This window comes from Centroberyx gerrardi, chromosome 5 (genome assembly GCF_048128805.1).
Source record: "Centroberyx gerrardi isolate f3 chromosome 5, fCenGer3.hap1.cur.20231027, whole genome shotgun sequence".
NCBI lineage: Eukaryota > Metazoa > Chordata > Actinopteri > Beryciformes > Berycidae > Centroberyx > Centroberyx gerrardi.
Genome location: NC_136001.1, coordinates 13,237,212 through 13,260,269, shown reverse-complemented (window position 1 = coordinate 13,260,269; position 23,058 = coordinate 13,237,212). Strand labels below are relative to the sequence as shown.

The 23,058-nt window shown below is 41.2% G+C and overlaps 4 protein-coding genes across 4 annotated transcripts; all 4 read right to left on the bottom strand.

The window, feature by feature from the left end:
* Positions 1-801: 801 nt before the first annotated feature.
* LOC139915291 (elastase-1-like) lies at positions 802-4,039 on the bottom strand. Its single transcript, XM_071903866.2, has 7 exons — positions 4,000-4,039; positions 3,701-3,798; positions 3,431-3,531; positions 3,068-3,193; positions 2,214-2,350; positions 1,221-1,363; positions 802-1,002 (listed from the first exon to the last, which is right to left on the bottom strand). Exons 1-7 carry the CDS (start codon positions 4,037-4,039, stop codon positions 802-804), a joined length of 846 nt encoding a protein of 281 aa, XP_071759967.2.
* Positions 4,040-5,386: 1,347 nt separating this feature from the next.
* LOC139915290 (elastase-1-like) lies at positions 5,387-9,235 on the bottom strand. Its single transcript, XM_071903865.2, has 8 exons — positions 9,187-9,235; positions 8,955-9,055; positions 8,143-8,243; positions 7,603-7,728; positions 7,154-7,290; positions 6,872-7,014; positions 6,024-6,214; positions 5,387-5,411 (listed from the first exon to the last, which is right to left on the bottom strand). Exons 1-8 carry the CDS (start codon positions 9,224-9,226, stop codon positions 5,387-5,389), a joined length of 864 nt encoding a protein of 287 aa, XP_071759966.2. The 5' UTR covers positions 9,227-9,235.
* Positions 9,236-15,507: 6,272 nt separating this feature from the next.
* LOC139915288 (elastase-1-like) lies at positions 15,508-18,890 on the bottom strand. The gene is made up of 7 exons (XM_071903864.2): positions 18,851-18,890; positions 18,570-18,670; positions 17,986-18,086; positions 17,530-17,658; positions 16,978-17,114; positions 16,690-16,832; positions 15,508-15,684 (listed from the first exon to the last, which is right to left on the bottom strand). Exons 1-7 carry the CDS (start codon positions 18,888-18,890, stop codon positions 15,508-15,510), a joined length of 828 nt encoding a protein of 275 aa, XP_071759965.2.
* A 796-nt stretch (positions 18,891-19,686) lies between these two features.
* LOC139915294 (elastase-1-like) lies at positions 19,687-22,521 on the bottom strand. Its single transcript, XM_071903870.1, has 7 exons — positions 22,482-22,521; positions 21,983-22,083; positions 21,725-21,825; positions 21,099-21,224; positions 20,388-20,524; positions 20,124-20,266; positions 19,687-19,857 (listed from the first exon to the last, which is right to left on the bottom strand). The coding sequence occupies exons 1-7, from the start codon at positions 22,519-22,521 to the stop codon at positions 19,687-19,689; spliced, it is 819 nt and encodes a 272-aa protein (XP_071759971.1).
* Positions 22,522-23,058: the final 537 nt, after the last annotated feature.

The following is a 23,058-nucleotide window of genomic DNA, read 5'->3' as shown; positions in this document are numbered from 1 at the left end:
TAAAAATGTTAGATACAGAGACTGCAGTACAGTAAATGTGCTGGTAATTTAAATAGTAATGCTTGTTTTATGTTGTTATATTAAATAAGTTCTAATTTGGCGTATTGTAAAAGGAAGAAAGGAAAAGACACCAGGAATAATAATCCCAGCAAACTTTGTGTGGGATTGATTGTATATACAGTACTTTGTTCTTCAACTGTAAATAAGTGAATTGATTTCCTGATACTGAAATATATTATTGTTGAAACTGTCATAACATTTATGCACTTTTTAACTGTATCACTCAAATTCCCAAAGAGTAATTTATTATACCAAATATTTTGAAATTGAAAAAGGCACCATCCATTAAACATGTTTTCATTTATCTGCCATCTTTGATTTTATTGAGACAGTCAATACTTAATGCAGTCAGTAGTTTGTTATTTTATTAAATATTTAGCAGCATCCACTGAATCACATTAAAAAAGGCAAACATGATGAAGTGGAGAGCCAGCAGAAGTTGGTTGGTGATGTCAGGAGGCGGTCAGCACTGTCTCGTCTTTAACCCATGGTCTGTGGAAGGGGGAGAGGCATTGTTTAGAAATAGTGTTGCATTATTATTATTATTAGTAGTAGTCGTAGTAGTAGTAGTTGTAGTGGTACTAGTAGTAGTAGTAGTAGTAGTATTAAACTAAAATACAACTACATTTGTAATAACTTACATTCATTTATGCTACCATGGACAAAACTGATGTACACTGAGTTATGACAACATAGCCACCACCAGACTTTTCTCTCTCCTTAGGAAACATATGATTTGGGCTAATAGAAGTTTGATTCATCAGTGCTGACAGACACATAGTCCCTAGTGACCTGGTTCATCCAGCTGATGTAGGCAGAGACGCGGGTGAAGACAGTGGGCTTCCTCTCCTGGTTGCAGCCATTTGCAGATACGAAGCTGGTCACACCGTGGACATAGTAGGTACCGTTCACCTTACAGTTGAGGGGGCCGCCGGAGTCGCCCTGCAGGGTAGAGCACACAGTGTTATGGGCCTGTCTTCATAGCTTCCATCCACAACGCATCAGTGCTGCAATCCTCTAGCATCCACCAGATGGCACTGTGCAACCATTAAACAAATCTGTGTAATCACAACTGATCAGTCCAGTTGACCAGTTGCTCTGAGCAGAGCACCTTAGATCCCAGCAGGAAACAGCAGACTATTGAGGTATGTAGGACTGACCTGGCATCCAGACAGACTGCCGCCTCCAGCACAGACCATGGTGGTCTTGACAGATCCTCCCCACCATCCTCCACTGGAGCAGGTCTTGTGGTCGACAACAGGCAGGTAGGCCTGTTTCAGCTGGGAAGACAGCTGACCTCCAGCTAATAACAAAACATTGATAAAGCAATGACTTTTCCAAACCACATTCAGTTTCACACACTGTGTCTCTTTTAGTTGTTGATGGTTGATATTTTCTGCTTATATTGAATAAAAATTGGATCATTTTTATGCCAAGAACTTAGAAGTATTCAGTGTTTCCCCCTTAATTGTATTATTGTCAGAGTGGAAAAGCCTCTGAAACAGCATTTAGACCATGGGGCATTAAACTCTCCATTGAAACCCAGGCTAATATAGTTATTTTAGGTGGGTAAGCAGTTCATTAAGGTCAGGTGACCCACTACACCAATGCAATGGAAGGTTAAACTCTCTGAAACATTACTGCCTGTAAATGTAGGATTTTATTCATTATAGAACTATTAAATTAATAAATAAAATGTGCAATAATAAAAAGGTTTTTACAGACTTTCTATCTAGCTTTGGTCAGGGTGGAGGAACCTTCATCATATCTGAGGTGGATCACATGACTGGCCAATATTTATCCAGTAGTGAATTAAAGGCCAATATCGGTCTAACCCTAGTACCATGTTATACTAGTCATTTGGTGAAAGCACAAAGCACAGCCATTGTTTCTTAAACACAGGATCTGTTGGTTTCAGTTAGTTACACTAACTTCATTGTTCACTATAGCTTGATCATCCCAAAATCCACCAATCAATATCATATCATTATTTCACCAGCAGCTAACTCGTTTTTCACAATCAAATAGGACCTCCTAAAGTGGCTGGTAAAGGAGACAAACTTTGCAGCCACAGCCGAAATCTATTAGCGTGTGGCTGATAACTTGTATTCATTTCCCACCCTGGTAGTATAGTGATGATTTATTCAACTCACTGGAGGTGCGTCCCCACCCGGTGATGTAGCAGGGGTTGTTGTGGGGCAGGATCTGGCCAGAGGGAGGCAGAGAGCCCAGCTGGACGTAGGAGTTCAGGGCGGCCTCAGTGGACAAACGCAGCAGGGCAATGTCATACCTGAGGTGGAGATCCATGGATCAAACAGGAGGCACCAAAAATAACTAGGTCTATGTCTAGGTGCTGCAGGCCTTAAGAGGGCATTTTCTGCGAATATTAGGAAGTATTTGCATTCACTGAGCCTGGGAGTGTGTTAAATTCAGAGGTGACCATTTTTCATTAGATGAATGTGATTAATCAAGCATAACAAATTGTAAAAATTAGTCCTGCAAGTAGACTGTTTCTCATTAAAATAGGGAACATAACCTTCTTTTAGGAATATTAGAGATACAGTGACCTTTGATTTAATTCTATGGAGAGAGAGAGCGAAAAAACGTTGTTGGGCATTCATTTTGTGTTGATTAACTCCTGTTATAATTAGTAATTAGTCTCACAGTCCTCTCATAAATTCTCAAAGCGATGTGGTGCTGAGATTATTAAATAATTAAAGATGCACTATTGGCATTTTGACAAGAAAAAAAAAAGACTTTTAGAATAATCATTTGCAAATGCTTAGAACTTTTTAACCTCTTTACACAAAGTGAACCAACAATTAAACTACAATATTTTATATTGTAAACATGATGGGAGGATAACTTTCCAGCTTTAAACAATATTCCAGGAATCCATTTTTTCTGTTATGGGTTCAAAATGTTATCGTGCAGTAGCTCAAGGTATATATCATTAAAAAAAATTGACATTTTGACATGAAACAAGAAGTCTGAATGCTCCTCTGACCCGTTGGAGATGCGGTTGGAGTTCCAGTTGGGGTGGATGTAGACCCGGCTGACAGAGATGTACTGCTCCTTTCCCTCATGCTGGGAAATGTTGTGATCACCGACCACCACACGCCATGTCCTTTTACTGTATGTACACACACACACACACACACACACACACACACAAACACACAAACACGCACAGTTTAAAAACTTAATTTGACTCCAATAAATTTAGATTCCTATGTTACAGAAGGCCAATATGAAGGGGATTTACTGTACGAATATAAAGCCATGATCTCTGCCAAATGGCCACACTGCTGCAGAAACAGAATGACACACATACACACACACACACATGCACTGTCTCACAGTCAACTACCTGTCCACACAGTGAGCAGCGGTCATCACCCATCCTCTCCTGATCAGCGTTCCTCCACAGGTGTGGCGGTAGGAGCTGCCAGACTTGAACTGCAGAGAGATCTGTGGAGGTGGCAAGATGAAACTTTCAGTCAGCTCCCCTACAGTCAAGAGTCCCTCATAAATCTTACAGGACTACCAGGTAGGCATCACTGGCACACTCCAACATGTCTTAGTAGAGTTGCCTTTGCTGAAGCTGGAGGATTTGAACGAGAGAGTGGAAGAGATTTACCTGCCAGGGCCAGGAGTTGGGTCTGGCCACCTCACCTCCCACAACCCTCTCCTCCACATCCTGCAGGAACAAGGCCTGGGGATCCTCCTCTGCCAGGACTGAACAGAGACATTGTGCTAGTGTGTGTGTGTATATGTGTCATTTGCATGCGTTTGCTGACAGCATCAAAATAATTGACTGGTTGGGTTATTGTACGATGCAGAGTCCCCCTTCCCCCCCTTAACACATATCGCCTCTGACTCTGCCTTGCTGAACCAGGAGGTAGGTAATGAGGAATGACAGTTTTCCACAGAACTTACCCAGAGCGGCAAGAGCTGTCAGTAATAGTAGTTGGAGCATGTCTGCAGGGTGGCTGGGCCGTATGTCAGGGCCAACAGGCAACACCGCCTTTCTTTATATACTGTATTCATACTCCTGTGGGTGTAGGAATTGTGCTGTACAAGCGATGTACAGCACTGATGATGGCGACTGACTGTTCCTTCACCTGTAGCCCAGATGTGTACCATCTCACGCTTATCTCCCATAGGCAAGGCCATCACTAGGGTGCTTTACATGTCCTGTACATGCTTCTGATGTTCACAAGATTCAGAATTTATATTCATACTATATGTGATACCCAGATGATCTGCTTTTGACATCGAATTCTTCCCTCTTTGAGCGGTGCTGGCAGATATATTGCCTAAGTTACATTTTATAGCTTGAGGCTGAATGCAAATAATTTTTTTAGGCATGTCTAGGGATTTGCTAGGTTGTGATTTTTGATTTGGAGCCAATTTATGAAACTGTTTCACTTGCTTGGAGGTAGATTTTGTGTTGTGAATAAGGGATTGGAAAACCACTAATCAGTGGTTTGTGTGAGAGTTAAAACGTGGGAATGTTGACTTTTCCAGAGTAATATCAGAAAGCCTTTGACCTATACATGACACATGTAGGACACTTTTAGATAATATGATGTGTGGACATTTACATGCGGTAACAATGCCTGACAAATCAATGACACCTCCAGAACAGCACGCCTGTTTTAAGTGTCATTTTTACACTGGTATACTTCAATTAACCCAGATAATTACTGTGTTTACTTTTAGTTATATCCACATAACTCCTGGATACACAGCTCTCCGCAAACCAGCTCATCTTCTGTCTTAATTTGTTATTGTTTATTTTACTAATATTAATAAATAGATTAGGTGCACTTATGAATTAATGGAGCATTGTGTTAGTTCAGGCAGGACACGTAAATCACGCATTGCTTGTCATCTATCAACTGATCACAATCCATTCTCATAACAAGGAGGTCTATTTAAATGAATTCTTCTTACGCTGATTCTTGCTACACCAACTGCTGCACCCAATCTGCTGCTTGGTAAGGCTTTACCTCCGCCTCCCCAGCCTCCACCTGCTGTAGTCTATCCAGCTGAACCTACAGTGGCTCTTAAAGTGATGACATGGCACAGTGTTGCTGCTCTGGCTTGGCTTGGGTATTTTTTTAAAGCCTCCTCCCATTCCTTGAAGTCAACTCATTTTGATGTTTTGTGAAAGTTACATTTGTCACAGTTTAATCACGTCTTTTTGTTTACCCATTAGAATAAAACGCTCCTACAGTGTGTCCACTGCTTTACTGAAAGGAGTTTTTAATGATCCCTATTTGCGACAGCACAACCATGCACTTTTGAATTGATTCGATAGTCAAAGGCCACCTCTCACAAATCCCCTGATGTGAGAGATCAGAAGAAAACGATCATTAAAACTGTTGTTTGAGTGGTTCCACAGTACTTTATTTTACAAAAACCACTCATGCATCTGAATTGCATTTCACTCTCAATTACGAATGCATTTCATCATTTTATTTATCGAGCCTATTAAGGTTACCAATTCCCACAAACACAAAACACAAAACAAAAATGAAACCAGACAAATGTATATTATAGAATTGAATAATACAGTTTATTCTCATAGATACATTTGGGCAAAAACTGAGATGAATCCAGAGTGTTTTCTCATCTCCATGGAGATCGACCTTCTTCTCAACCCATGATCTGGCAAAGCAAGGACAAATGAATTATTATACTATTACAATCAGGATTTGAGCAAAATATTGCACAAATAAACAGAAATGTATTTGTAAGCATTTTAGGCATTTCAGTTTTTACACTTTCCAACAACACCACACAAAAAGGTCTCCAGCAATGAATGAATGAATGAATGAATGAAGATGTCAGATCCTCTAGAGCACATGCAATGTGATTTATATGAAACATGTAGCTCAAATAATGCATGTTTGAATAATAGTGTAAAATTGTTGACATTCAAACATTTTTTTAACATTTGATGTGTGGGTGATATTAGTTTGTGTTTAATACTGACATTGTTCATCCAGCTGATGTAGGCGGAGGCCCTGGTGAAGACGGTGGGCTTCCTGTAGGCGTTGCAACCGGAGGAAGACACAAAGCTGGTCACACCATGGACAACCCACTGGCCGTTGACACTGCAGTTCAGGGGGCCGCCGGAGTCACCCTGGAAGCAGAGACACCACATCACTGGCAAACCACAGCATCAAAAATTCACAGCTGATGACTTAATTTCTGCACTTTCTAGCAGAGCTGGTAGCAAATCCCCCATTTCCCAGCACTTAACTCACTCCCACTATTCTCATATCTTCTAGTGTCACGCAGTCTCAAGCAAGTTAATGCAGAACATGAGCTCGCAAAACTTTGACAGTTCATGTAGTTTAAGCACTGGCCTGGATTATTGTAACTGACTTATGCCCCTGCTGCGGTAGCAAAGTAATCCTGCTTGTGTCCTCCAAAATATTTTCCTTGACAGGAAAGGGTCACCCTTTGGCTAACTCTGAGACATTTGGAGACACTCGGTTTCAGATTCACTTTGTCACATTGGTGTGGGGCTGAATTCTGACGTCCTTCCTGCTGTGTTTGCAGGGTGGCCTTGTGGTTAGAGAGACCGCCTTTCAACTGGATAAACCAGGTTCAAGATCCGTGTTGGCAAGCATCTGCCCTGCTGAAGTGTCCTTGAGCAAGACACTGAATCCTTACCAGTTCCAGTGTTACCTAACATGTTACTGAGAAGATAAGAGTGAGAGTAGCATGCACCGTCTCCTTCAGTTCACTTCTCTGTTGTCTTTCAGATAAACACAGAGGGACCATATTGCCTCACCTGGCATCCAGAGTCGCTGCCACCTCCAGCACAGACCATGGAGTCCTTGACAGTGCTGCCCCACCATCCAGAGCTGGAGCAGGTCCTGTGGTCCACAACGGGCAGGTAGGCCTGCTTCAGCTGGTTGGACAGCTGACCTCCAGCTAGGGGTGGCAGAAGAAATACAATTGGCAGTTGTGATTGTAGGATCACTTAAAAATGACTTACAGATTGATTTCTCATGTAAATACCGAACCAATGGTTTCTATCTTGTAAATGAAGGTGTCATTAGATTAAACTCACTCTGGGTGCGTCCCCAACCGGTGATGTAGCAGGGGTTGTTGTGGGGCAGGACCTGGCCGGAGGGAGGCAGAGAGCCCAGCTGGACGTAGTTGTTGAGAGAAGCCTCAGAAGACAGACGCAGGAGTGCAATGTCCCACCTGAGGGTCAGACCAGCATTCCCTTAGGTAGAGTAATACATCTTTTTCCCAAGCCCATACTTACTCTTGCACTCCATTCTAACCTTACTGTGGAGGAGTAGGCTACACTGCTGTTTATCTTCTAATGTGAACTGCCAAGTATTCTGTATTTTTACACAGTCGATTTTGGGCATTTTGCATTACTTTCACGTGTGTAGAAATGACTGAGTACATTCTAATAGATTTTTAAAATATATTCTTAAATATTATATCAATATTTGATATTTCTGTATGAGGAATTGCAAGTGAATCCAAAAACAACCGGGTACCAACCCTCCAGCAACATTGTTGGAGTTCCATCTGGGGTGGAGGTAGACGCGGCTGACGCTCATGTACTGCTCCCTGCCCTCATGGCTGTTGATGTCGTGATCGCCAAGAACAACACGCCAAGTCCTGGACCTGTGGAGACACAAGAGACACAACACATCCAAGACAAATTATCAATATTTTACTCCTCTACTCTGGCAATATTGCTGATGCCTATACCTTTTACCACACAGCAACAAAAGGACATCGCTTGGAGACTGTTGTTTCACAGTGGAATGCAATTTTTGTGGCATTTTTGTTTTTATGTGATAGATCACAGTACAAAGAAACAGGGACTGACATGTGACAAGAGTCCCAGACTGAATTTGAACACAGGACATCTTGGGTATATGGTGCGCTATAGCCAACTGAGCCATCAGGACATTTCCCACAGTGGAATACATTTATGTAAATGTTAAACATTGTGATTCCTGGTACTTCATCCATATTCCCATTACTTTTGAGGTCAGCAGTTACTGATCTTTTTGTGATGTTTGAAAGTCTCACCTGTCCACACAGTGAGCAGCGGTCATGACCCATCCTCTCCTGATCAGGGTTCCTCCACAGGTGTGGTAGAAGGAGTTTCCAGATTTGTACTGGAGAGATATCTGAGGAATAAAAACACAGCAGAGAGCATTGAGGCTGTAAGAAACTAAGTGATGGACTTTTTTGGGAAAGGCAGCTTGGCAACATTCCCGACAATGGGAAGTGAAGAGGAACAGGATAGAGGGAAACAAATTAAATACAATTTCACTTGGCATAATGAAGTTACTTGATAGCCAGTGCAAAGTTGTCCTCCATATTTCTAAAGAAAGATCTGAGGAAAAACATTTTAAAATACTGTGGCAAGCTGAACAAGTAGGTCCACACAACATTTTTGCACTACCTATTTTTTTATTGTGGCAAGATTATATGTATATATTATATAGGGATATTTTGATCAGGTGTGTTTGAGACAGATCCTAAATAGCTTGTTAGGACATCACATGATTTCATATTGAAAGAGCATATGCAAATTCATCATGGGTTGAATACACCTGTTTACATCAGCATTCAAATGATACATTACTATCTCGAGGACAATAATATACGATTAGACAGACAAATTTCAATATTTACAGTTGTTAGAGGAGAAATCAACAATGCATATTTAAAAAAAAAAGAACATATCTAACATGAGAGGCTATTTAAGGGGATTATGGATACTGTGTCAAACACACCTAAAGAAATACACGGAGCAAGAATGTTGTGCAGACCTACTTTGAGTTTTAAACAAATATGGCTGTAGCGGTTGTGAAGGCAAACAGAGCACACAGTACCTGCCAGGGCCAGGAGTTGGGTCTGGCCACCTCTCCTCCCACAACTCTCTCCTCAACACTGTCCTCCAGGAACCTGGGCTGGGGCTCCAGCTCAGCCAGCACTGGGTAGAGAGCACAGCGGAGACACGGATAGCATTACAGTTGGACATACGGCATCATGTATTCTGTTAGGAGTCCTCTGTGTGCAGAATGTAGAATGAAAGAAAGAATCAAAGAGAGCTGAAGTTCTTACCCAGGGCTCCGAGAGAGGTCAACAGAAGAAACCTGAGCATGTCTGCAGTCTGCCTAAACTTTCTGCACTGGAGAGCACTCCCACTACTCTTTTATACCTTCAGGGGTGCTTCAGCTGATAGAGGCTGTGTGTGTGTGTGTGTGTGTGTGTGTGTGTGTGTGTGTGTGTGTGTGTGTGTGTGTGCGTGTATGTGTGTGTGTGTGTGTGCGTGTGTGTGTGTGTGTGTATGACTTGCTCAACAGCAGCAGATATCCACCTGTGTCTGTCTCACAGTTATCACAGTCTGGGGATGGGGGATGCATTCGGGGAATTACTGTAGCTGACTCAAGCACTGAAGCTTTTTTTGCCCCATTTGTATTAGTTACCTACGGCCATTATATGTTGCAAGGACTACTATCAACTTTGAGTCTCTCCTGTAGGGTCTTCTGTCTGTTTTCCACCACCTTTACACTTTACCTCATAGGGAGGCCATTTTTAATTGTTGATAAGAAGTGTTGCATGTCTATTTTTTGTTTGGCCAGTACCAATAAAATTGCATATTCTGCTCTCAGAAATAAACATTTACACAATAGTGAGAGAATGCGTATTTGTTTGTTTGTTTTTGTTTGTTTGTTTGTTCGTTTTTTTATAGTCAAAACACGCCCTAAATTTTCCAAACATGACCTTTTCTCCTTATGTTGCAGTGACAGCATCTTGTGGGAACATATCTTTCACAGCTTTAGAGACAACTCAGCTATTTCCCCTGTGCACTACAAAGCTTTTTAGGGCACTTGTCCCTGAGTGTTTTTGCCCATAATTTGTCCTAATACCCCTGTGGTGTCTGTACAGTCATTTATCCATTTGGTTGCCACTCAGTGTAACAGTTTCTCTTCACATGGCTGCAGAGTGGGACCTGACACAGTGGACACACACCCTGACTCCAAGTGCGCTTCTAACATCTGTCTCCAGATGCACTCTACCCTGTGAAGTTAGTGCCTATCCATGTACTGTCAGAAAGCTTTCTGAAACTACATGGCCTGTCATGGTTTGTAAGGACGGCCAACAGGATTAGCTGGAGGGAATCACAGAAAGATAAATCTTTATACACAAAGATACTCCAATAGGGAGTCAATCTGGGGAGTTTATCCACACAGTGTGCTAATTTGATTTGCCTGTTTTAGAGTGATCACATCATTTTAGCTGCCCCAAACCATATGTCACATTAACAGGCTGAAAGTGTAGTTCACAAGTTCTGTGCACGTGTATTTTCACACCAGATGGCATGAGGGGGCCCAGGAGGGCTGACAAGATAAGGCAAATGCACTGCTAATAGTTTCAAATAGTACTGACATATGCAGTATGTTTTACCTTTAACTCTGCTACAGTACAGTATCACCTACCAACTAGCACCTACCAAACATGTTCAACATTGTAACTAATATTTATATTGATGTTGGCCTGTGAATACTTTGACTTCTATTAATTTTGCATCCCTGTTGCCAAGTCTGTTATTTATTTTCTGGATCAATCAATGTTATTATTTGTATGAATATTATCATTATTATTATTATTATTTTACTTCTAATGTATTACTGTTTTACTTCACTGATCTTCCTTTTTTATTGATCTGTCTTTTGTCTTTTATCTCTCTTGATTGTGAAGCACTTTGCAACTTTGTTTTGAAAAGTGTTATATAAATAAAGATTATTATTATTATTTTGTATTATTGGTGGCAGTATTATGATACATGAATGGCCATGGCCGTCTTGACATGCATCTCATGTATGATTCTATGACTGATTTTGTAGGAAAATAAAACAATAGATTTTGAAATTGATTAATAAAACAGCAGGCAGGTTGAATGCAGCAGGCTGCAGAGTTGAATAATACACTGTACTACTACATACTCTGTACTTTTCTAAAACTGCCAAGACTACACCACCCTAGGTTTTTACCCAAGAAATAGTTGACTGCACTGTTCTGGTTGCTCAACTATTCAATGTAGTGAGTGGGATTGTGCGATGTGAGCAAAATGAGCTCTGGGTGAGCATATTTTGTGTGTGGATCAGCACCGTGATTTGAAAGGGGCACGGCCTCATCAGGCGTCATGAATGGCTGCTTCCTCCAGCACAGAAAATCATGGTCTTGTCAGAGCTGCTCTACCATCCAGAGCAAGAGCCAGGTCAACACCATGTCAACACCGGGCCAACACCAGGCCAACACCAGGCCGACACCAGGCCAACACCAGGCCAAGGCTAGGGAGGAGGTACAGGGGAGGGAAAAGTAAGGCAAATGTTTATGGATTATGGTGTGTCCGTATGCTTACATGTTACACTGGTAATACGATAATGGGTCAAAACATTGTGAAAGTAACTTTCTCTAAGCTGCTGATTCATATAGATTAAGATCTTTGACCAAAGTATTTAAAGCTAAACATACATTTCACATTAAGCCTTTGATAAGTATTCATTAGGACCCATTGTGGTGACATAAGCCTGTGTCCCAGTGTGGTGGTGCACAGTAACATGGGTTTCTCGGGGCAGGACTTGGTTAAAGGGAGGCAGAGCATTGATTTGGACATAGTTATTCAGCCATCAGAGGACAGATGAAGTCTTGACTCTCTCGATCTCATCAGGTGTTCATATTCACACATACTGTATAGATTCAACGAGGATCATCAGAAATTTGTGATCTTTTTTTTTTAGGCTAGGATCAATGTTTTGATTTAATTTACAAGCTGTGCACCAACATTACTGAAGCTCCAAGATGTAGACATGGCTGACTCTCTGCTGCTCTCTCTCTGTTCTGGTTGCAAGTAACTAAGAACTGCACATCCTAAAGCTGCTGAGAAAGAAGATCAGGAATAGAAAACTCAACTGTGACATACTGTATGATCTGAGCTCTGTTGTTTGCTCTTCTCTGACTAGACCAACGCATGTTAGCAGTTTGGATATGCACTTTGCAATGGATTCCTGAGAATGTGATCCATAGACTATGGTCTAAACTAGACTGAAACATATTCATATCGCTGTTGCTCATCAGATACAGCAGGTTCATATGGAAGTGTGAGGAAGGCAACTGAGCAACATTATCGACGAGGGAATTGAAGTGACACAAGGCAACAAAATGAATTAAATATCCCATGGCAAAATGAAAACTGTTCTCCTCTGACAGATCTAAATTTATGTTCTGTAGTATGTTTCTGTATCCGCCAGAGCCAGAAGTTGGCAGTCTGGTCACCTCACCTCACCTCCCAACAATCCTCTTCTCCACACTGTCCTCCAGGCACCTCTCTTGGGTCTCCAGCACAGCAAGCACTGAATAAGTTATGTGGAAAAGACCACAATACAAAACAGCATCTAGGTTTCTATCGATTTGTATCTGAGGATGAGTTCATATAGATTATATTACCTATTTTTATAAAGTCATAGAGACAGATAGAGCGAGGAGAGACAAAGGGGGAGAGAGAGCAAGAATTTTACCCAGGGCTTGCAAGAGTAGTCCAGGAGCAGGAGAAATTTCAGCATGTCTGCAGTCTCTCAAGAGTTTCTCTTACTCCTTTACAGCCTCAGGTGACCTTCAGTTTTTCTAGTCTGAGGGTAAGCTTGTTTTTGCCTGTACCTGTTGCAGTTTGTCTCACTGATTCAAAAGTATATCTCGTTCTCTTATAAAACATTGCGGAGAACCTGCTGCAAATATAAAATACACACAAGCAAGGCCAAGCGTCATGAGTTTCTTCAATTACAGTTTTTCTCAGTTGCTTTGGTACATTTCTCAGATCAGAATTGAAATTCTCAAAACTACTTGTTCAACCTCCACATCATCTAGTCACTTGTGCACATCATAAAAGCAATTTCTCATTCTTTTGAACAAATTGCAAATGCTTTGGCACATTCATGCAAATGATTATGTACAATTGTCTGCTGTTTCCTACATTATCAATTGCTTATGTCATGTTGATCAAAATGTATTATACTGGTTCTCTGTTGAATAGTCTTACCCCCCAAAACATCTAGGCATTAGTTCACTGCATAAGTCATTACAGGCAAAATGGTTGAACCAGTTGTCATAATCTGTCAAGCATATTTTCTATACATTTCTATTAGACTTTGTTTGTAAATGTGTCCTGAATTGATGAATTGCTCTCAGGTGAATCTTGACTTTCACTAATGAAGGGGAATGTGTGAAGCGTTAGATCAACCAATGATCAACCAGTTCTCTAAAATAGCTCAGAGGTGCATCTCATGAACCTTCAATTGGCAAGCATATATAGACAGAGCACAACACAGTGTTACAGGAGGTGTAGAAAGACTGCACTGTAATTCCCCATACAGCGCTGCATGTACAGTTCTGCCTAAGGGGTGTTTCCTATGTTTACATTTCTAATTTTGTATTTTTTTCCTTTGTGCTATGCAGTGTTGTAAAACAGTCTTGTCTTTTTCTTTTCTGTATCGCAATGACATGGTCTGTCAACAAATTACAGTACAAACAGTAAAAGCGTAAATGTGAATCTTGTCCAATCTCTTGCAATCAATCTCCCACATACAGTAATGTGTAATTTTGTACTGTTGAAATTGATATATGCCATACAGAAAAAGTGCAGCCTTGTGCATTTTCAATCATTGTCATCAAAACCTTAGCCATAGTTTACATCAGAAAATACTTACAGAGTACACTGTTATATTGACAACATGGCTAAGCATTTTGACTATCTTGTTTATAAACTGGTGGGCAGTGGTGGCCTAAAGGTTAGAGAAACGAGCTTGTGACCGCAAGGTTGTCGGTTCAATCCCCCGGACCGGCAGGATAAATCTGGGTGGGGAAAGTGAAAAGCAGCGCTTACCCCTCCCTCATTACCACCACTGAGGTGCCCTTGAGCAAGGCCCTTAATCCCAACCACTCCAGTGGAGCTGCTCAGTGGCAGCAGATCAGACTGTGGTTGTACTGATCAGCTTCCAGGTGTGAATGTGATCAGGGCGTTCCTGAAAAAGAGAGCATTGCTCTCAGTGAAACTGATACTCCCCTGAATAAAATAAAGGTGAAAAAATGACACAAGGACTTGTCATTCTGATGGCACTGACATGTTCATTGACATAAATATTTACTTTTGAGAGATAGACTAAGGATTTTGAGCAAGTTTCGGGCTTTTGAGGTAATCCATTGTGTGGTGCTGTTTGTACGAATTGTTTCGAGAAATGCACTTACTGTTTTGCAAATGTTAAGGATGATTCGAGAAATGTACCAAAGCGACTGAGAAAAACTGTAAAACATTCACTCAGTCTTTATCTGTTTCTCTTCTGATCAAACCACAGCTACAATTTGTCTGTGATTCTCACTATAAGCAGATTAGGAAAGATAATTCAGCAGTCCCACATCACACACTTACCATTTATCTATCTTCCATTAGTATTAGACTATTCCTTCTATGATGTTGAAAAGAAGGGGTAACATAAAATTTCTGCTTATCAAACAACAGATTTTTGACAGGTGAAAGGTTAACAAAATTTGAGTTTCCAAAATAATTCCTCCAAAGATCAGAGCCGTACTAGTGCAGGAAGAATGCAGTAAAAATGGGACTTCTGCACTCTTATAAAGATATAAAACACTACAAAATGTACGTCAGTGTTTACCCAAGGCTGCTGTAGTCAGGATTCAAAATGTCAACAGCTTTTGTAAAAAAAAAATAAAATAAAATAAAGAATAAAAGGATCCTTGTGTCCCTCTTATGGTTCTTGAGTATGCATTCTGCTGGTCTGAATAGTGTGTATTATTTGTTCTGTTTCTGTCACAGAGTTAACATGCTGACAGTGTGCTGACAATGCTCACATGCTGCAGTGGATGGGGAGTGAATGTGAAGTTTTGGGGCAACTGATGAGCCATTTGTTTGTGTTTTGTTCCTCAGAATTTCATAATATATTTTAATGATCGTATATGATACATCATTGTCTGATCATCAGCATCATTATCTAGACTGTCATTGTCAAACAGCTATTATGAGATAATTCAAAAACTCAATCAATATTGAGGATAATTGCATAACATAAATAACGTAGTTAGTAAAGACAAAAAAATGTATCACAAAAGATGTTAATATTGATTTGGTCATGTTTATTGGTGTAAGAAGTGACCGAGCGTGACCAAGAGTGTAGATGGAAAACAAGGTCAATTGAGAGTGATGGATCCATCTCTCCCTTCATTCATGACCTGGAAAAAGAAAATTCCACATATTTAGTTATTACCATACCTTAATTTCATGATTTGACTTCATACCTCTTACAGAAACATGGTGAAATACGGTGAGACGACTGCACTGTCATGAAAAGTAAGGTGAATTTTTGGAACCTATATTATGTTTATATGTTTACTGACCGAGTCCATCCAGTTGATGTAGGCAGAGACGCGGGTGAAGACAGTGGGCTTCTTGGGGGCGTTGCATCCCATGCCAGACACAAAGCTGGCAATACCATGGACGTAGTATCTGCCATTGACATTGCAGCTAAGGGGGCCACCAAAGTCACCCTAGGGTGAAACAGAGAACATCATCAAGACTCTAATCACTGTAGTCAAGGACTTTTTGATAAACGTAACCGAACACTTTTTTTTTCCTTTTTGGAACAGTTGTAGTGAGCTGTTGTAGCAGCCCACATCAATCCTGTATTAGTACTACAGCAAATTCTGACCAGTTCTGCTCAGGGGGTTGAGACACAGTGCAAAGAAAGTGAAAAGCAGGATTTCAAATTTTTTATTTTATTTATTTAATGTTATATTCAACCATTAAAGTCTTATTATTGACTGGAAAGAGGCAAAATGGGTCTATACAGGATAGATAAAATATTTTGTCTGTACTTAAAAAGTTGCGTCCATCGTGGCAAAGCAGTTACTACTGTTGCCTTACAGCAAGAAGGTTCAGGGTTTGACTCCTCGCTCCAGCCCTTTCTGTGTGGAGTTTGCATGTTTTCGTGTGCGTTTTCTCCCACATTTCAAAGACATGCAAGTCAGGTGCACTGGAGACTTTAATTTGCCTATAGGTGTGAATGGGAGTGTGAGTGTGATTGTCTTTCTATCTGTATTAGCCCTGCGATGGATTGGCTGCCTGTCAGCGGTGTTTCCCTCCCTTCTGCTCAATGCATGCTGGGATAGGCTCCAGCGCCCTGTGACCCAGAGTAAGAATAAGTAGGTAAAGACAATGAATGAATGCTGGTGTCTGACTTTCTCTGGACTGAGCGCTCACTCACTGCTGTTTGGGAGACAGTTTGTATTTTTCACGCTTAAGTTGTGATTGCCACTTCCTGTTGGGGGAGAAGTGTCCATACCTGTAACCAGAATTTCATTTGGGCAAATAGGTCATATCTCAGTTAGTGGGGATGGGATGCTCTTCTCTATTGCAGCCCCACTTTGTGATTTAGGCGGGTGTATTTTTACATAGAAATCTTGTGTATCTTTATCCAAATCCAGTGCAGCTTTATCTACACAACATTATTTGTATGTGCAGCACTTTCATATTTTTCATATCAGCAGACTCACATTGCATCCAGACTCAGCGCCGCCTCCAGCACAGACCATGCTGGTCTTGACAGTGCTGCCCCACCAGCCGGAGCTGGTGCAGGTGTTGTGGTCGACCAGGGGGAGGTAGGCCTGCCTCAGCTGGGCAGACATGCTGCCTCCAGCTGGAAAGGGAAGAACATGGAAGGTACATAGAAGAGAGGCAGAAATGTAGAGCAAGACTGAAATTACTGTATGTGGAAAACACTGAGTAATCGCTGCCTAATTTACAACCGGAGTCGAGAGTGTAACCCGTTGTATCGAACTCACTGGAGGTGCGTCCCCATCCGCTGATGTAGCAGAGGTTGTTGTGGGGCAGGATCTGTTCAAAGGGAGGCAGGGGGGCCAGCTGGACGTAGGAGTTCAGGGAGGCATCAGAAGACAGGCGCAGCAGGGCAATGTCATTACTAAAGGTCAGAGAACTGGACTGTTTTAAACCCTGCAACTGTGAGTATTTCAAGCAATATTTGCCATTATTTCTAAAATCTGAATATTTATGACAAGCTCTCTGTGGCTTTGATCCTTACATTCATTATTTTGGCTGCTCTTAATGTTGACAATGTAGAAAGTTAAATTTTTTCTACTGTTCCATTTATTATTAGTCTGGATAGGAGGCCTCTTAAATCTAAATAGAATCGTAAAAACATGGTGCTGCTGAGTGAGACGATTCCCAAAGATGCTCATTTTGCAAGTACATCATCCAGAAGGGTGCTGGCTGTGAAACTGAAATGTTGTTAAACAACAGAGAGATATTAAACTGAAATATTTATGTAAGCCAATAGAATTAGACAGATATTAGAATCTCATAACAGATAGACCCACCCAGAGGAGATGCTGTTGCCGTTCCAGTTGTGGTGGATAGTAACATGGCTGACGCTCCTGTACTGCTCTGTGTGATCGTTCCTGTTCAGATCATGCTCACCAAGAACTACACGCAACGTCTCCTGTCTCCTGTATTGGTTTGGATTATTTATTTGCACAGTGATAAAAGTGATGAAACACCATGATAAAACACAGAAAGAAGACACATTTGTGCAGGTGAAAAAAATCCAAAGCTAAAATCTAAAAACAAAACAAACAAAAAACGAATCAAAATCACATGCAAAGATACAATTAAATATGAATTTGAGCCCTGTTTTTAAAGGCAGAACATTTTTCTTTCAAATCATTTGGGGGTGTCAATCACAAACTACAGTTTCATATTAATGTCATAGAGTATATTATTGTAATATCAGATTATAATAATAGTTAAAATGCAGGACCAGTAGTGTCTGTTACCTGTCCACACAGTGAGCAGCAGTCATCACCCATCCTCTCCTGATCAGTGTTCCTCCACAGAAATGGTGATAGGAGCTGCCAGAGTAGAACTGAATAGAGACCTGGAGACAAAAGAAGCAGGCTCTTGTAGTGTTAAAACATAACCATCTTAATTAATGGATTTGACACTGAGTTTATGATTGGCAATCTGCACAGTTCCCAAATACTTTGTTTTCATCCAATACCTTCATGGTAAAGACAACATCTACCACTTTACTTGGATAGTCCAGTGCTGATACTCAACTTGCTATCAGGCAACAAAAAGTAAATGTTCAACAAAGTGTCCCATGCCTATTGGATGCATCTCCACAGGCTATGTAATCCTAACCTGAACCTATCTCTAACGTTAACCCCAACCCTATTAATTTTAGCCCAGACACTGAATATCTATGGACTACTTTTCACACAATTAATGAGTATCACTTGAAACTCAGTAGACTTTTTAGTGACACATTATAGTCACTGGATAGGAAGTTGAGCATCAAGATTGGACTATCCAAATAAAGTGTGACCAGCTTCTGTTTGGTTACATGCTATGTGTTTACCTGCCAAGGCCAGGCTTTGTAAGAGGCCACTTGACCTCCCACAACTCTCCCCTCAGCACTGTCCTCCATGTACCTGGGCTGGGGCTCCAGCTGAGCCAGCGCTGAGCAGAAGGCACACAGAAGACACAGAAAAACAGACACACTTTAGGCATGGTTTGCCCTTGTGTTAACTCTATTTTTTCTCTATTGCAAGTGAGAGAGATTACGTTTTTCAGAGAGAGGGAGTGGCGGAAATAAAGCAACAGAATATGTACAGCACAGTGTGTGCTGTCATTTCTTACCCACGGCTGTTAGAGTGGTCAACAGCAGAAGCATGAGCATGTGTGCAGCGTGTCAGAACGTTCCTCAAAGAAAGAATGTGTTCCTCATTCTTTTATACCCTAAGCTGACCTTCATTTGCTTTGGACTGTGTGCTTAACTCGGCAGCAGCCAGGTACGCACCTGTTGCCCCTCTCACACTGTGTTATCACAGTTAGTGGCTACACTCTAATTCAAGAATAACACAAGTAGCTGTGACTCATATAAATGTAAAGGATTATTTATCTAAAATATGTATTTTTTGTGTTTCTGATACATATATGTGGCACAGCTGATGTGTGTGTGAGGAGTACGTTTGTGTCAGTATTGTTGCCTAAGGCAGAGGAAAGGTATATAATGACATCTCTAAATTTGGCTGCATAAACCCTTTGATGGGAAATGAATCATCACATGAAACATTGAGTATAATCAAGTTTATTTCTGTACAAAGAGATCAGACAAGTCAGAATTAGGTGGATACATGGCCGAATGCAGAGAAGTGTCTGTACGCGGCAAAAAGGATCCCTCCTCTCTTTAGTTCATGATCTGGAGAAAGAGAACAACCAAATATTTAATAAACCAATACATCATGATTTAATTAAAACAATTTAACTACAGGAACACAGTGAAATACTTTGAGACAGCTGCACTGTCTTGAAAAATTGAATGAACTGACACTGAGTCTGGCATCACAGTTTCTATGATGAAGTTTTGAGCCAAATTCATACTTCTACTAGTATTTCTATACTAACCCAAGGAGTCAAAAACATTAAAAAAATTCTTTATATATTATAGATTATTCTCTTATAGGTGGTGATTTTTATATATCCCTCATACTGACCGAGTCCATCCATTCGATGTAGGCAGAGACGCGGGTGAAGACAGTGGGCTTCTTGGGGGCGTTGCATCCCATGCCAGACACAAAGCTGGCAATACCATGGACATAGTATTTTCCATTAACCTGGCAGTTCAGAGGGCCACCAGAGTCGCCCTAGGGTGAAAGAGAGAGCATCATCAGTGTTGTGGTCGCAAGGGTCCAGTGGTTGACACTCATAAAACATAAAGAATAAGTATTTTCAATTTTGTGATTTTTCTCTCTTCCTTCTGTGTTATAATATTGTTTTTGTCACTTCGCTTCTGTGTTTCATCACCATGCAAATACATAAATCAAACTAACCTCACTACAAGTAAAAAGAAGTCTCCTGAGACATGAATTAATCACATGATCTAGTTTTCTTCTTCACATAATAGACTCACATTGCATCCAGCCTCAGCGCCGCCTCCGCCACAGACCATGCTGGTCTTGACAGTGCTGCCCCACCAGCCGGAGCTGGTGCAGGTCTTGTGGTCGACCAGGGGGAGGTAGGCCTGCTTCAGCTGGGCAGACAGGCTGCCGCCAGCTGGAAAGGGAAGAAGACGGGGGTACACATAGAAAGGAGAGATTACAGATGCATTGCAGAAAGGACCCAGTCATTGCATTCAAGAGTTGAAATTAAAATTTTGACTTTGCAGTCAACTCACTGGAGGTGCGTCCCCATCCGGTGATGTAGCAGGGGTTGTTGTGGGGCAGGATCTGGCCGGAGGGAGGCAGAGAGCCCAGCTGGACGTAGGAGTTCAGGGCGGCATCAGAGGAGAGACGCAGAAGGGCAATGTCCCATCTGTGGGTTAGACCAGCACATCCCAAAGGTGTTAGAAAACATTTGGTTGCTCTTTATTTGGATAGTCTAATGTTGATACTCAACTTCCTATCAAGAGGCTATAATTTGTCCCTAAAAAGTCTGCTGAGTTTCAAGTGAACTAGTACTCATAACTGTGTGAAAAGTAGTCAAAAGATATTCAATGTCTGGGCTAAGGTTAATCTTAGGGTTGGGGTTAACGTTAGAAATAGGGTTAGATTCAAGTTTAAAAATGGGGTCACGGTTACATAGTCTGTGGAGATGCACCAAATAGGCAAGTAACACTTTGTTGAACATTTACTTTTTGTCACCTGATAGTTGGACTATCCAAATAAAGTGTTACCAAACATTACAGTAATATCCCATGCACCTCCTGAGTTTGCCCAAAGACATGTCAGATCCAGAATCATGATACAATGGATTTCCTTCAAAACAACTCAACGATTATGAAACATAAATTAATAATAGATACCTCTCTGTCAAAACAAAACAGGCAATAGAAGAGCCATCACATTTTATAAATCTGAGGAGTAATGCGACGGTGCAGTAGACTCACCCAGCAGACACTCTGTTGGAGTTCCACTTGGGGTGGATGTAAACACGGCTGACGCTCATGTACTGCTCTCTGCCGCTGTTGCTGTTCAGGTCATGCTCACCAAGAACGACACGCCAGGTCCTGGAGCTGTATTATTTCAAAAGAAACATGACATTGGCAACACTCAGTGATTAGATAATTAGTTCTAACTCAAATGGCATGGACATGACATTCACAAATTAGACGTTTCACCTGAATGTCATACTATAAATTCCTATTACAGTAAACTGGATTCAAAAGATACAGCCCAGAATGTGCCATTACATTACTTCTGGCTTCGTTTATGCTTTGATTCCTTGGATTGAGGACATTTTTTTCTTTCACTTTCTAATTAACTGACTGAGCTCTTGGTATGTGACAGCTATAAACAAGGCTGTGAAGAGTTTCTTCATGCTGGTGACGTTTGTAATTCAGATGTGTATTTTGAGGAAACATGGACAAAGCATATTATCATTACTATCAAGAATCTACATGAATATATTTACAATTGATATGGCCCAAAGATATAAAATGGCATAAAGTATATTATTGTAATATCAGATTCTAATAATATTGGGTTAAAATGCAGAACCAATAGTATCTGTTACCTGTCCACACAGTGAGCAGCAGTCATCACCCATCCAGTCTTGATCAGGGTTCCTCCACATGTGTGGTAGTACTTGCTGCCAGAACGGTATTGAAGAGAGATCTGAGAAAAAAAAATAAAAATACAGGTTCTTGTAGACATATCGTCCCATATTGGCACAGTCCCTAAACATCACGCTTTCATGCACTACTGAAACAACACATCCTCATATACATGTATTTTATTTTTTTCCCCTGGGATTTGTGTTGCAGTAGGTTACCTGCCAGGGCCAGGAGTTGGGTCTGGCCACCTCTCCTCCCACAACTCTCTCCTCAGCAAAGTCCTCCAGGAACCTGGGCTGGGGCTCCAGCTCAGCCAGCACTGGGTGGAAGAAATATGAAAACAGAGGCACAATTTATGCATGGTTTCCCAGTAGCCTCATTATATTAATTGCTTTTTTTTCCTATGTAAGTAAGTCAGAGAGAGAAAGAGAGGGAGGGAGAGAGAGTGCTGGTAGTGTATAGATTATTAAAAGCTATCGTACACTAAGTGACCTAAAAATGACTGACTGCCTGACTGAGTGACTGACTGACTGACTGAGTGAGTGAGTGACTGATTGACTGACTGACTGAGTGAGTGAGTGAGTGACTGACTGACTGACTGACTGAGTGAGTGAGTGACAGACAGAGTGACTGAGGCTGTTTGAGAGTGAGTGAATGAGACAGAAAGAGATCAATAATGAGGGTGTATACAGTGCAGTGCATGCTGTCATTTCTTACCCATGGCTGCGAGAGTTGTCAACACCAGAAACCTGAGCATGTTTGCAGTGTGTCAAAACGTTTCTGCAAGGAAAGAATGCTCCTCTCCTTCTTTTATGCCTTAACTTGACCTTCAGCTGATGCGGAAAGTGTGGCTGTTCTTGCCCTGTGGAAACAGTCAGGTATGCACCTGTGGTCTGTCTCACAGTGTTATCACTGTCGGTTGCCACACACCTCCTGCTACGACCAATTGCAAATGGTTCAGACTGAAGAATGACACATAGAGTGACAATATCATTGGATGATTTGAATCAGATGACTGAACAGATGATGACTCCCCTGAATCAGAGGTATTTTTGCCTATATATGAATTTCTTTGCATCTGATGAAGTCCACCACACCTATTTTAGGCAACTGTTTGGGGAAAAAAACACGTGTCACTTGTTTCAGAATTGTTGCTTGAAGAAAAGATGTGTAGTGATACCTGTAAACCTGGCTGCATAAACTATTTGATATAAAAAGAGAAAAAAAAATGTGTTCGAACATATGGAATGTGATCCTTTATTCTTACCCAAAGTTTCCAGACTGTTTCAAAAAA

Bases quoted from the DNA above. Each gene is read 5' to 3' on its own strand.
- LOC139915291 (XM_071903866.2), bottom strand. From the start codon at position 4,039: ATGCTCCAACTACTATTACTGACAGCTCTTGCCGCTCTGG. The intron at 3,799-3,999 runs GTAAGTTCTGTG...GTCTCTGTTCAG, and splicing joins GACAGCTCTTGCCGCTCTGG to TCCTGGCAGAGGAGGATCCC. The intron at 3,532-3,700 runs GTAAATCTCTTC...CCACCTCCACAG, and splicing joins CCAACTCCTGGCCCTGGCAG to ATCTCTCTGCAGTTCAAGTC.
- LOC139915290 (XM_071903865.2), bottom strand. From the start codon at position 9,226: ATGCTCAGGTTTCTTCTGTTGACCTCTCTCGGAGCCCTGG. The intron at 8,244-8,954 runs GTACTGTGTGCT...TTTATTCCTCAG, and splicing joins CCAACTCCTGGCCCTGGCAG to ATATCTCTCCAGTACAAATC. The intron at 7,291-7,602 runs GTTGGTACCCGG...TCTGACCCTCAG, and splicing joins TCCAACAATGTTGCTGGAGG to GTGGGACATTGCACTCCTGC.
- LOC139915288 (XM_071903864.2), bottom strand. From the start codon at position 18,890: ATGCTCATGCTTCTGCTGTTGACCACTCTAACAGCCGTGG. The intron at 18,671-18,850 runs GTAAGAAATGAC...CCTTCTGCTCAG, and splicing joins GACCACTCTAACAGCCGTGG to CGCTGGCTCAGCTGGAGCCC. The intron at 15,685-16,689 runs GTGAGTCTGCTG...GTTTCACCCTAG, and splicing joins GCGCTGAGTCTGGATGCAAT to GGTGACTTTGGTGGCCCCCT.
- LOC139915294 (XM_071903870.1), bottom strand. From the start codon at position 22,521: ATGCTCAGGTTTCTGGTGTTGACAACTCTCGCAGCCATGG. The intron at 22,084-22,481 runs GTAAGAAATGAC...TCTTCCACCCAG, and splicing joins GACAACTCTCGCAGCCATGG to TGCTGGCTGAGCTGGAGCCC. The intron at 21,826-21,982 runs GTAACCTACTGC...TTTTTTTCTCAG, and splicing joins CCAACTCCTGGCCCTGGCAG to ATCTCTCTTCAATACCGTTC.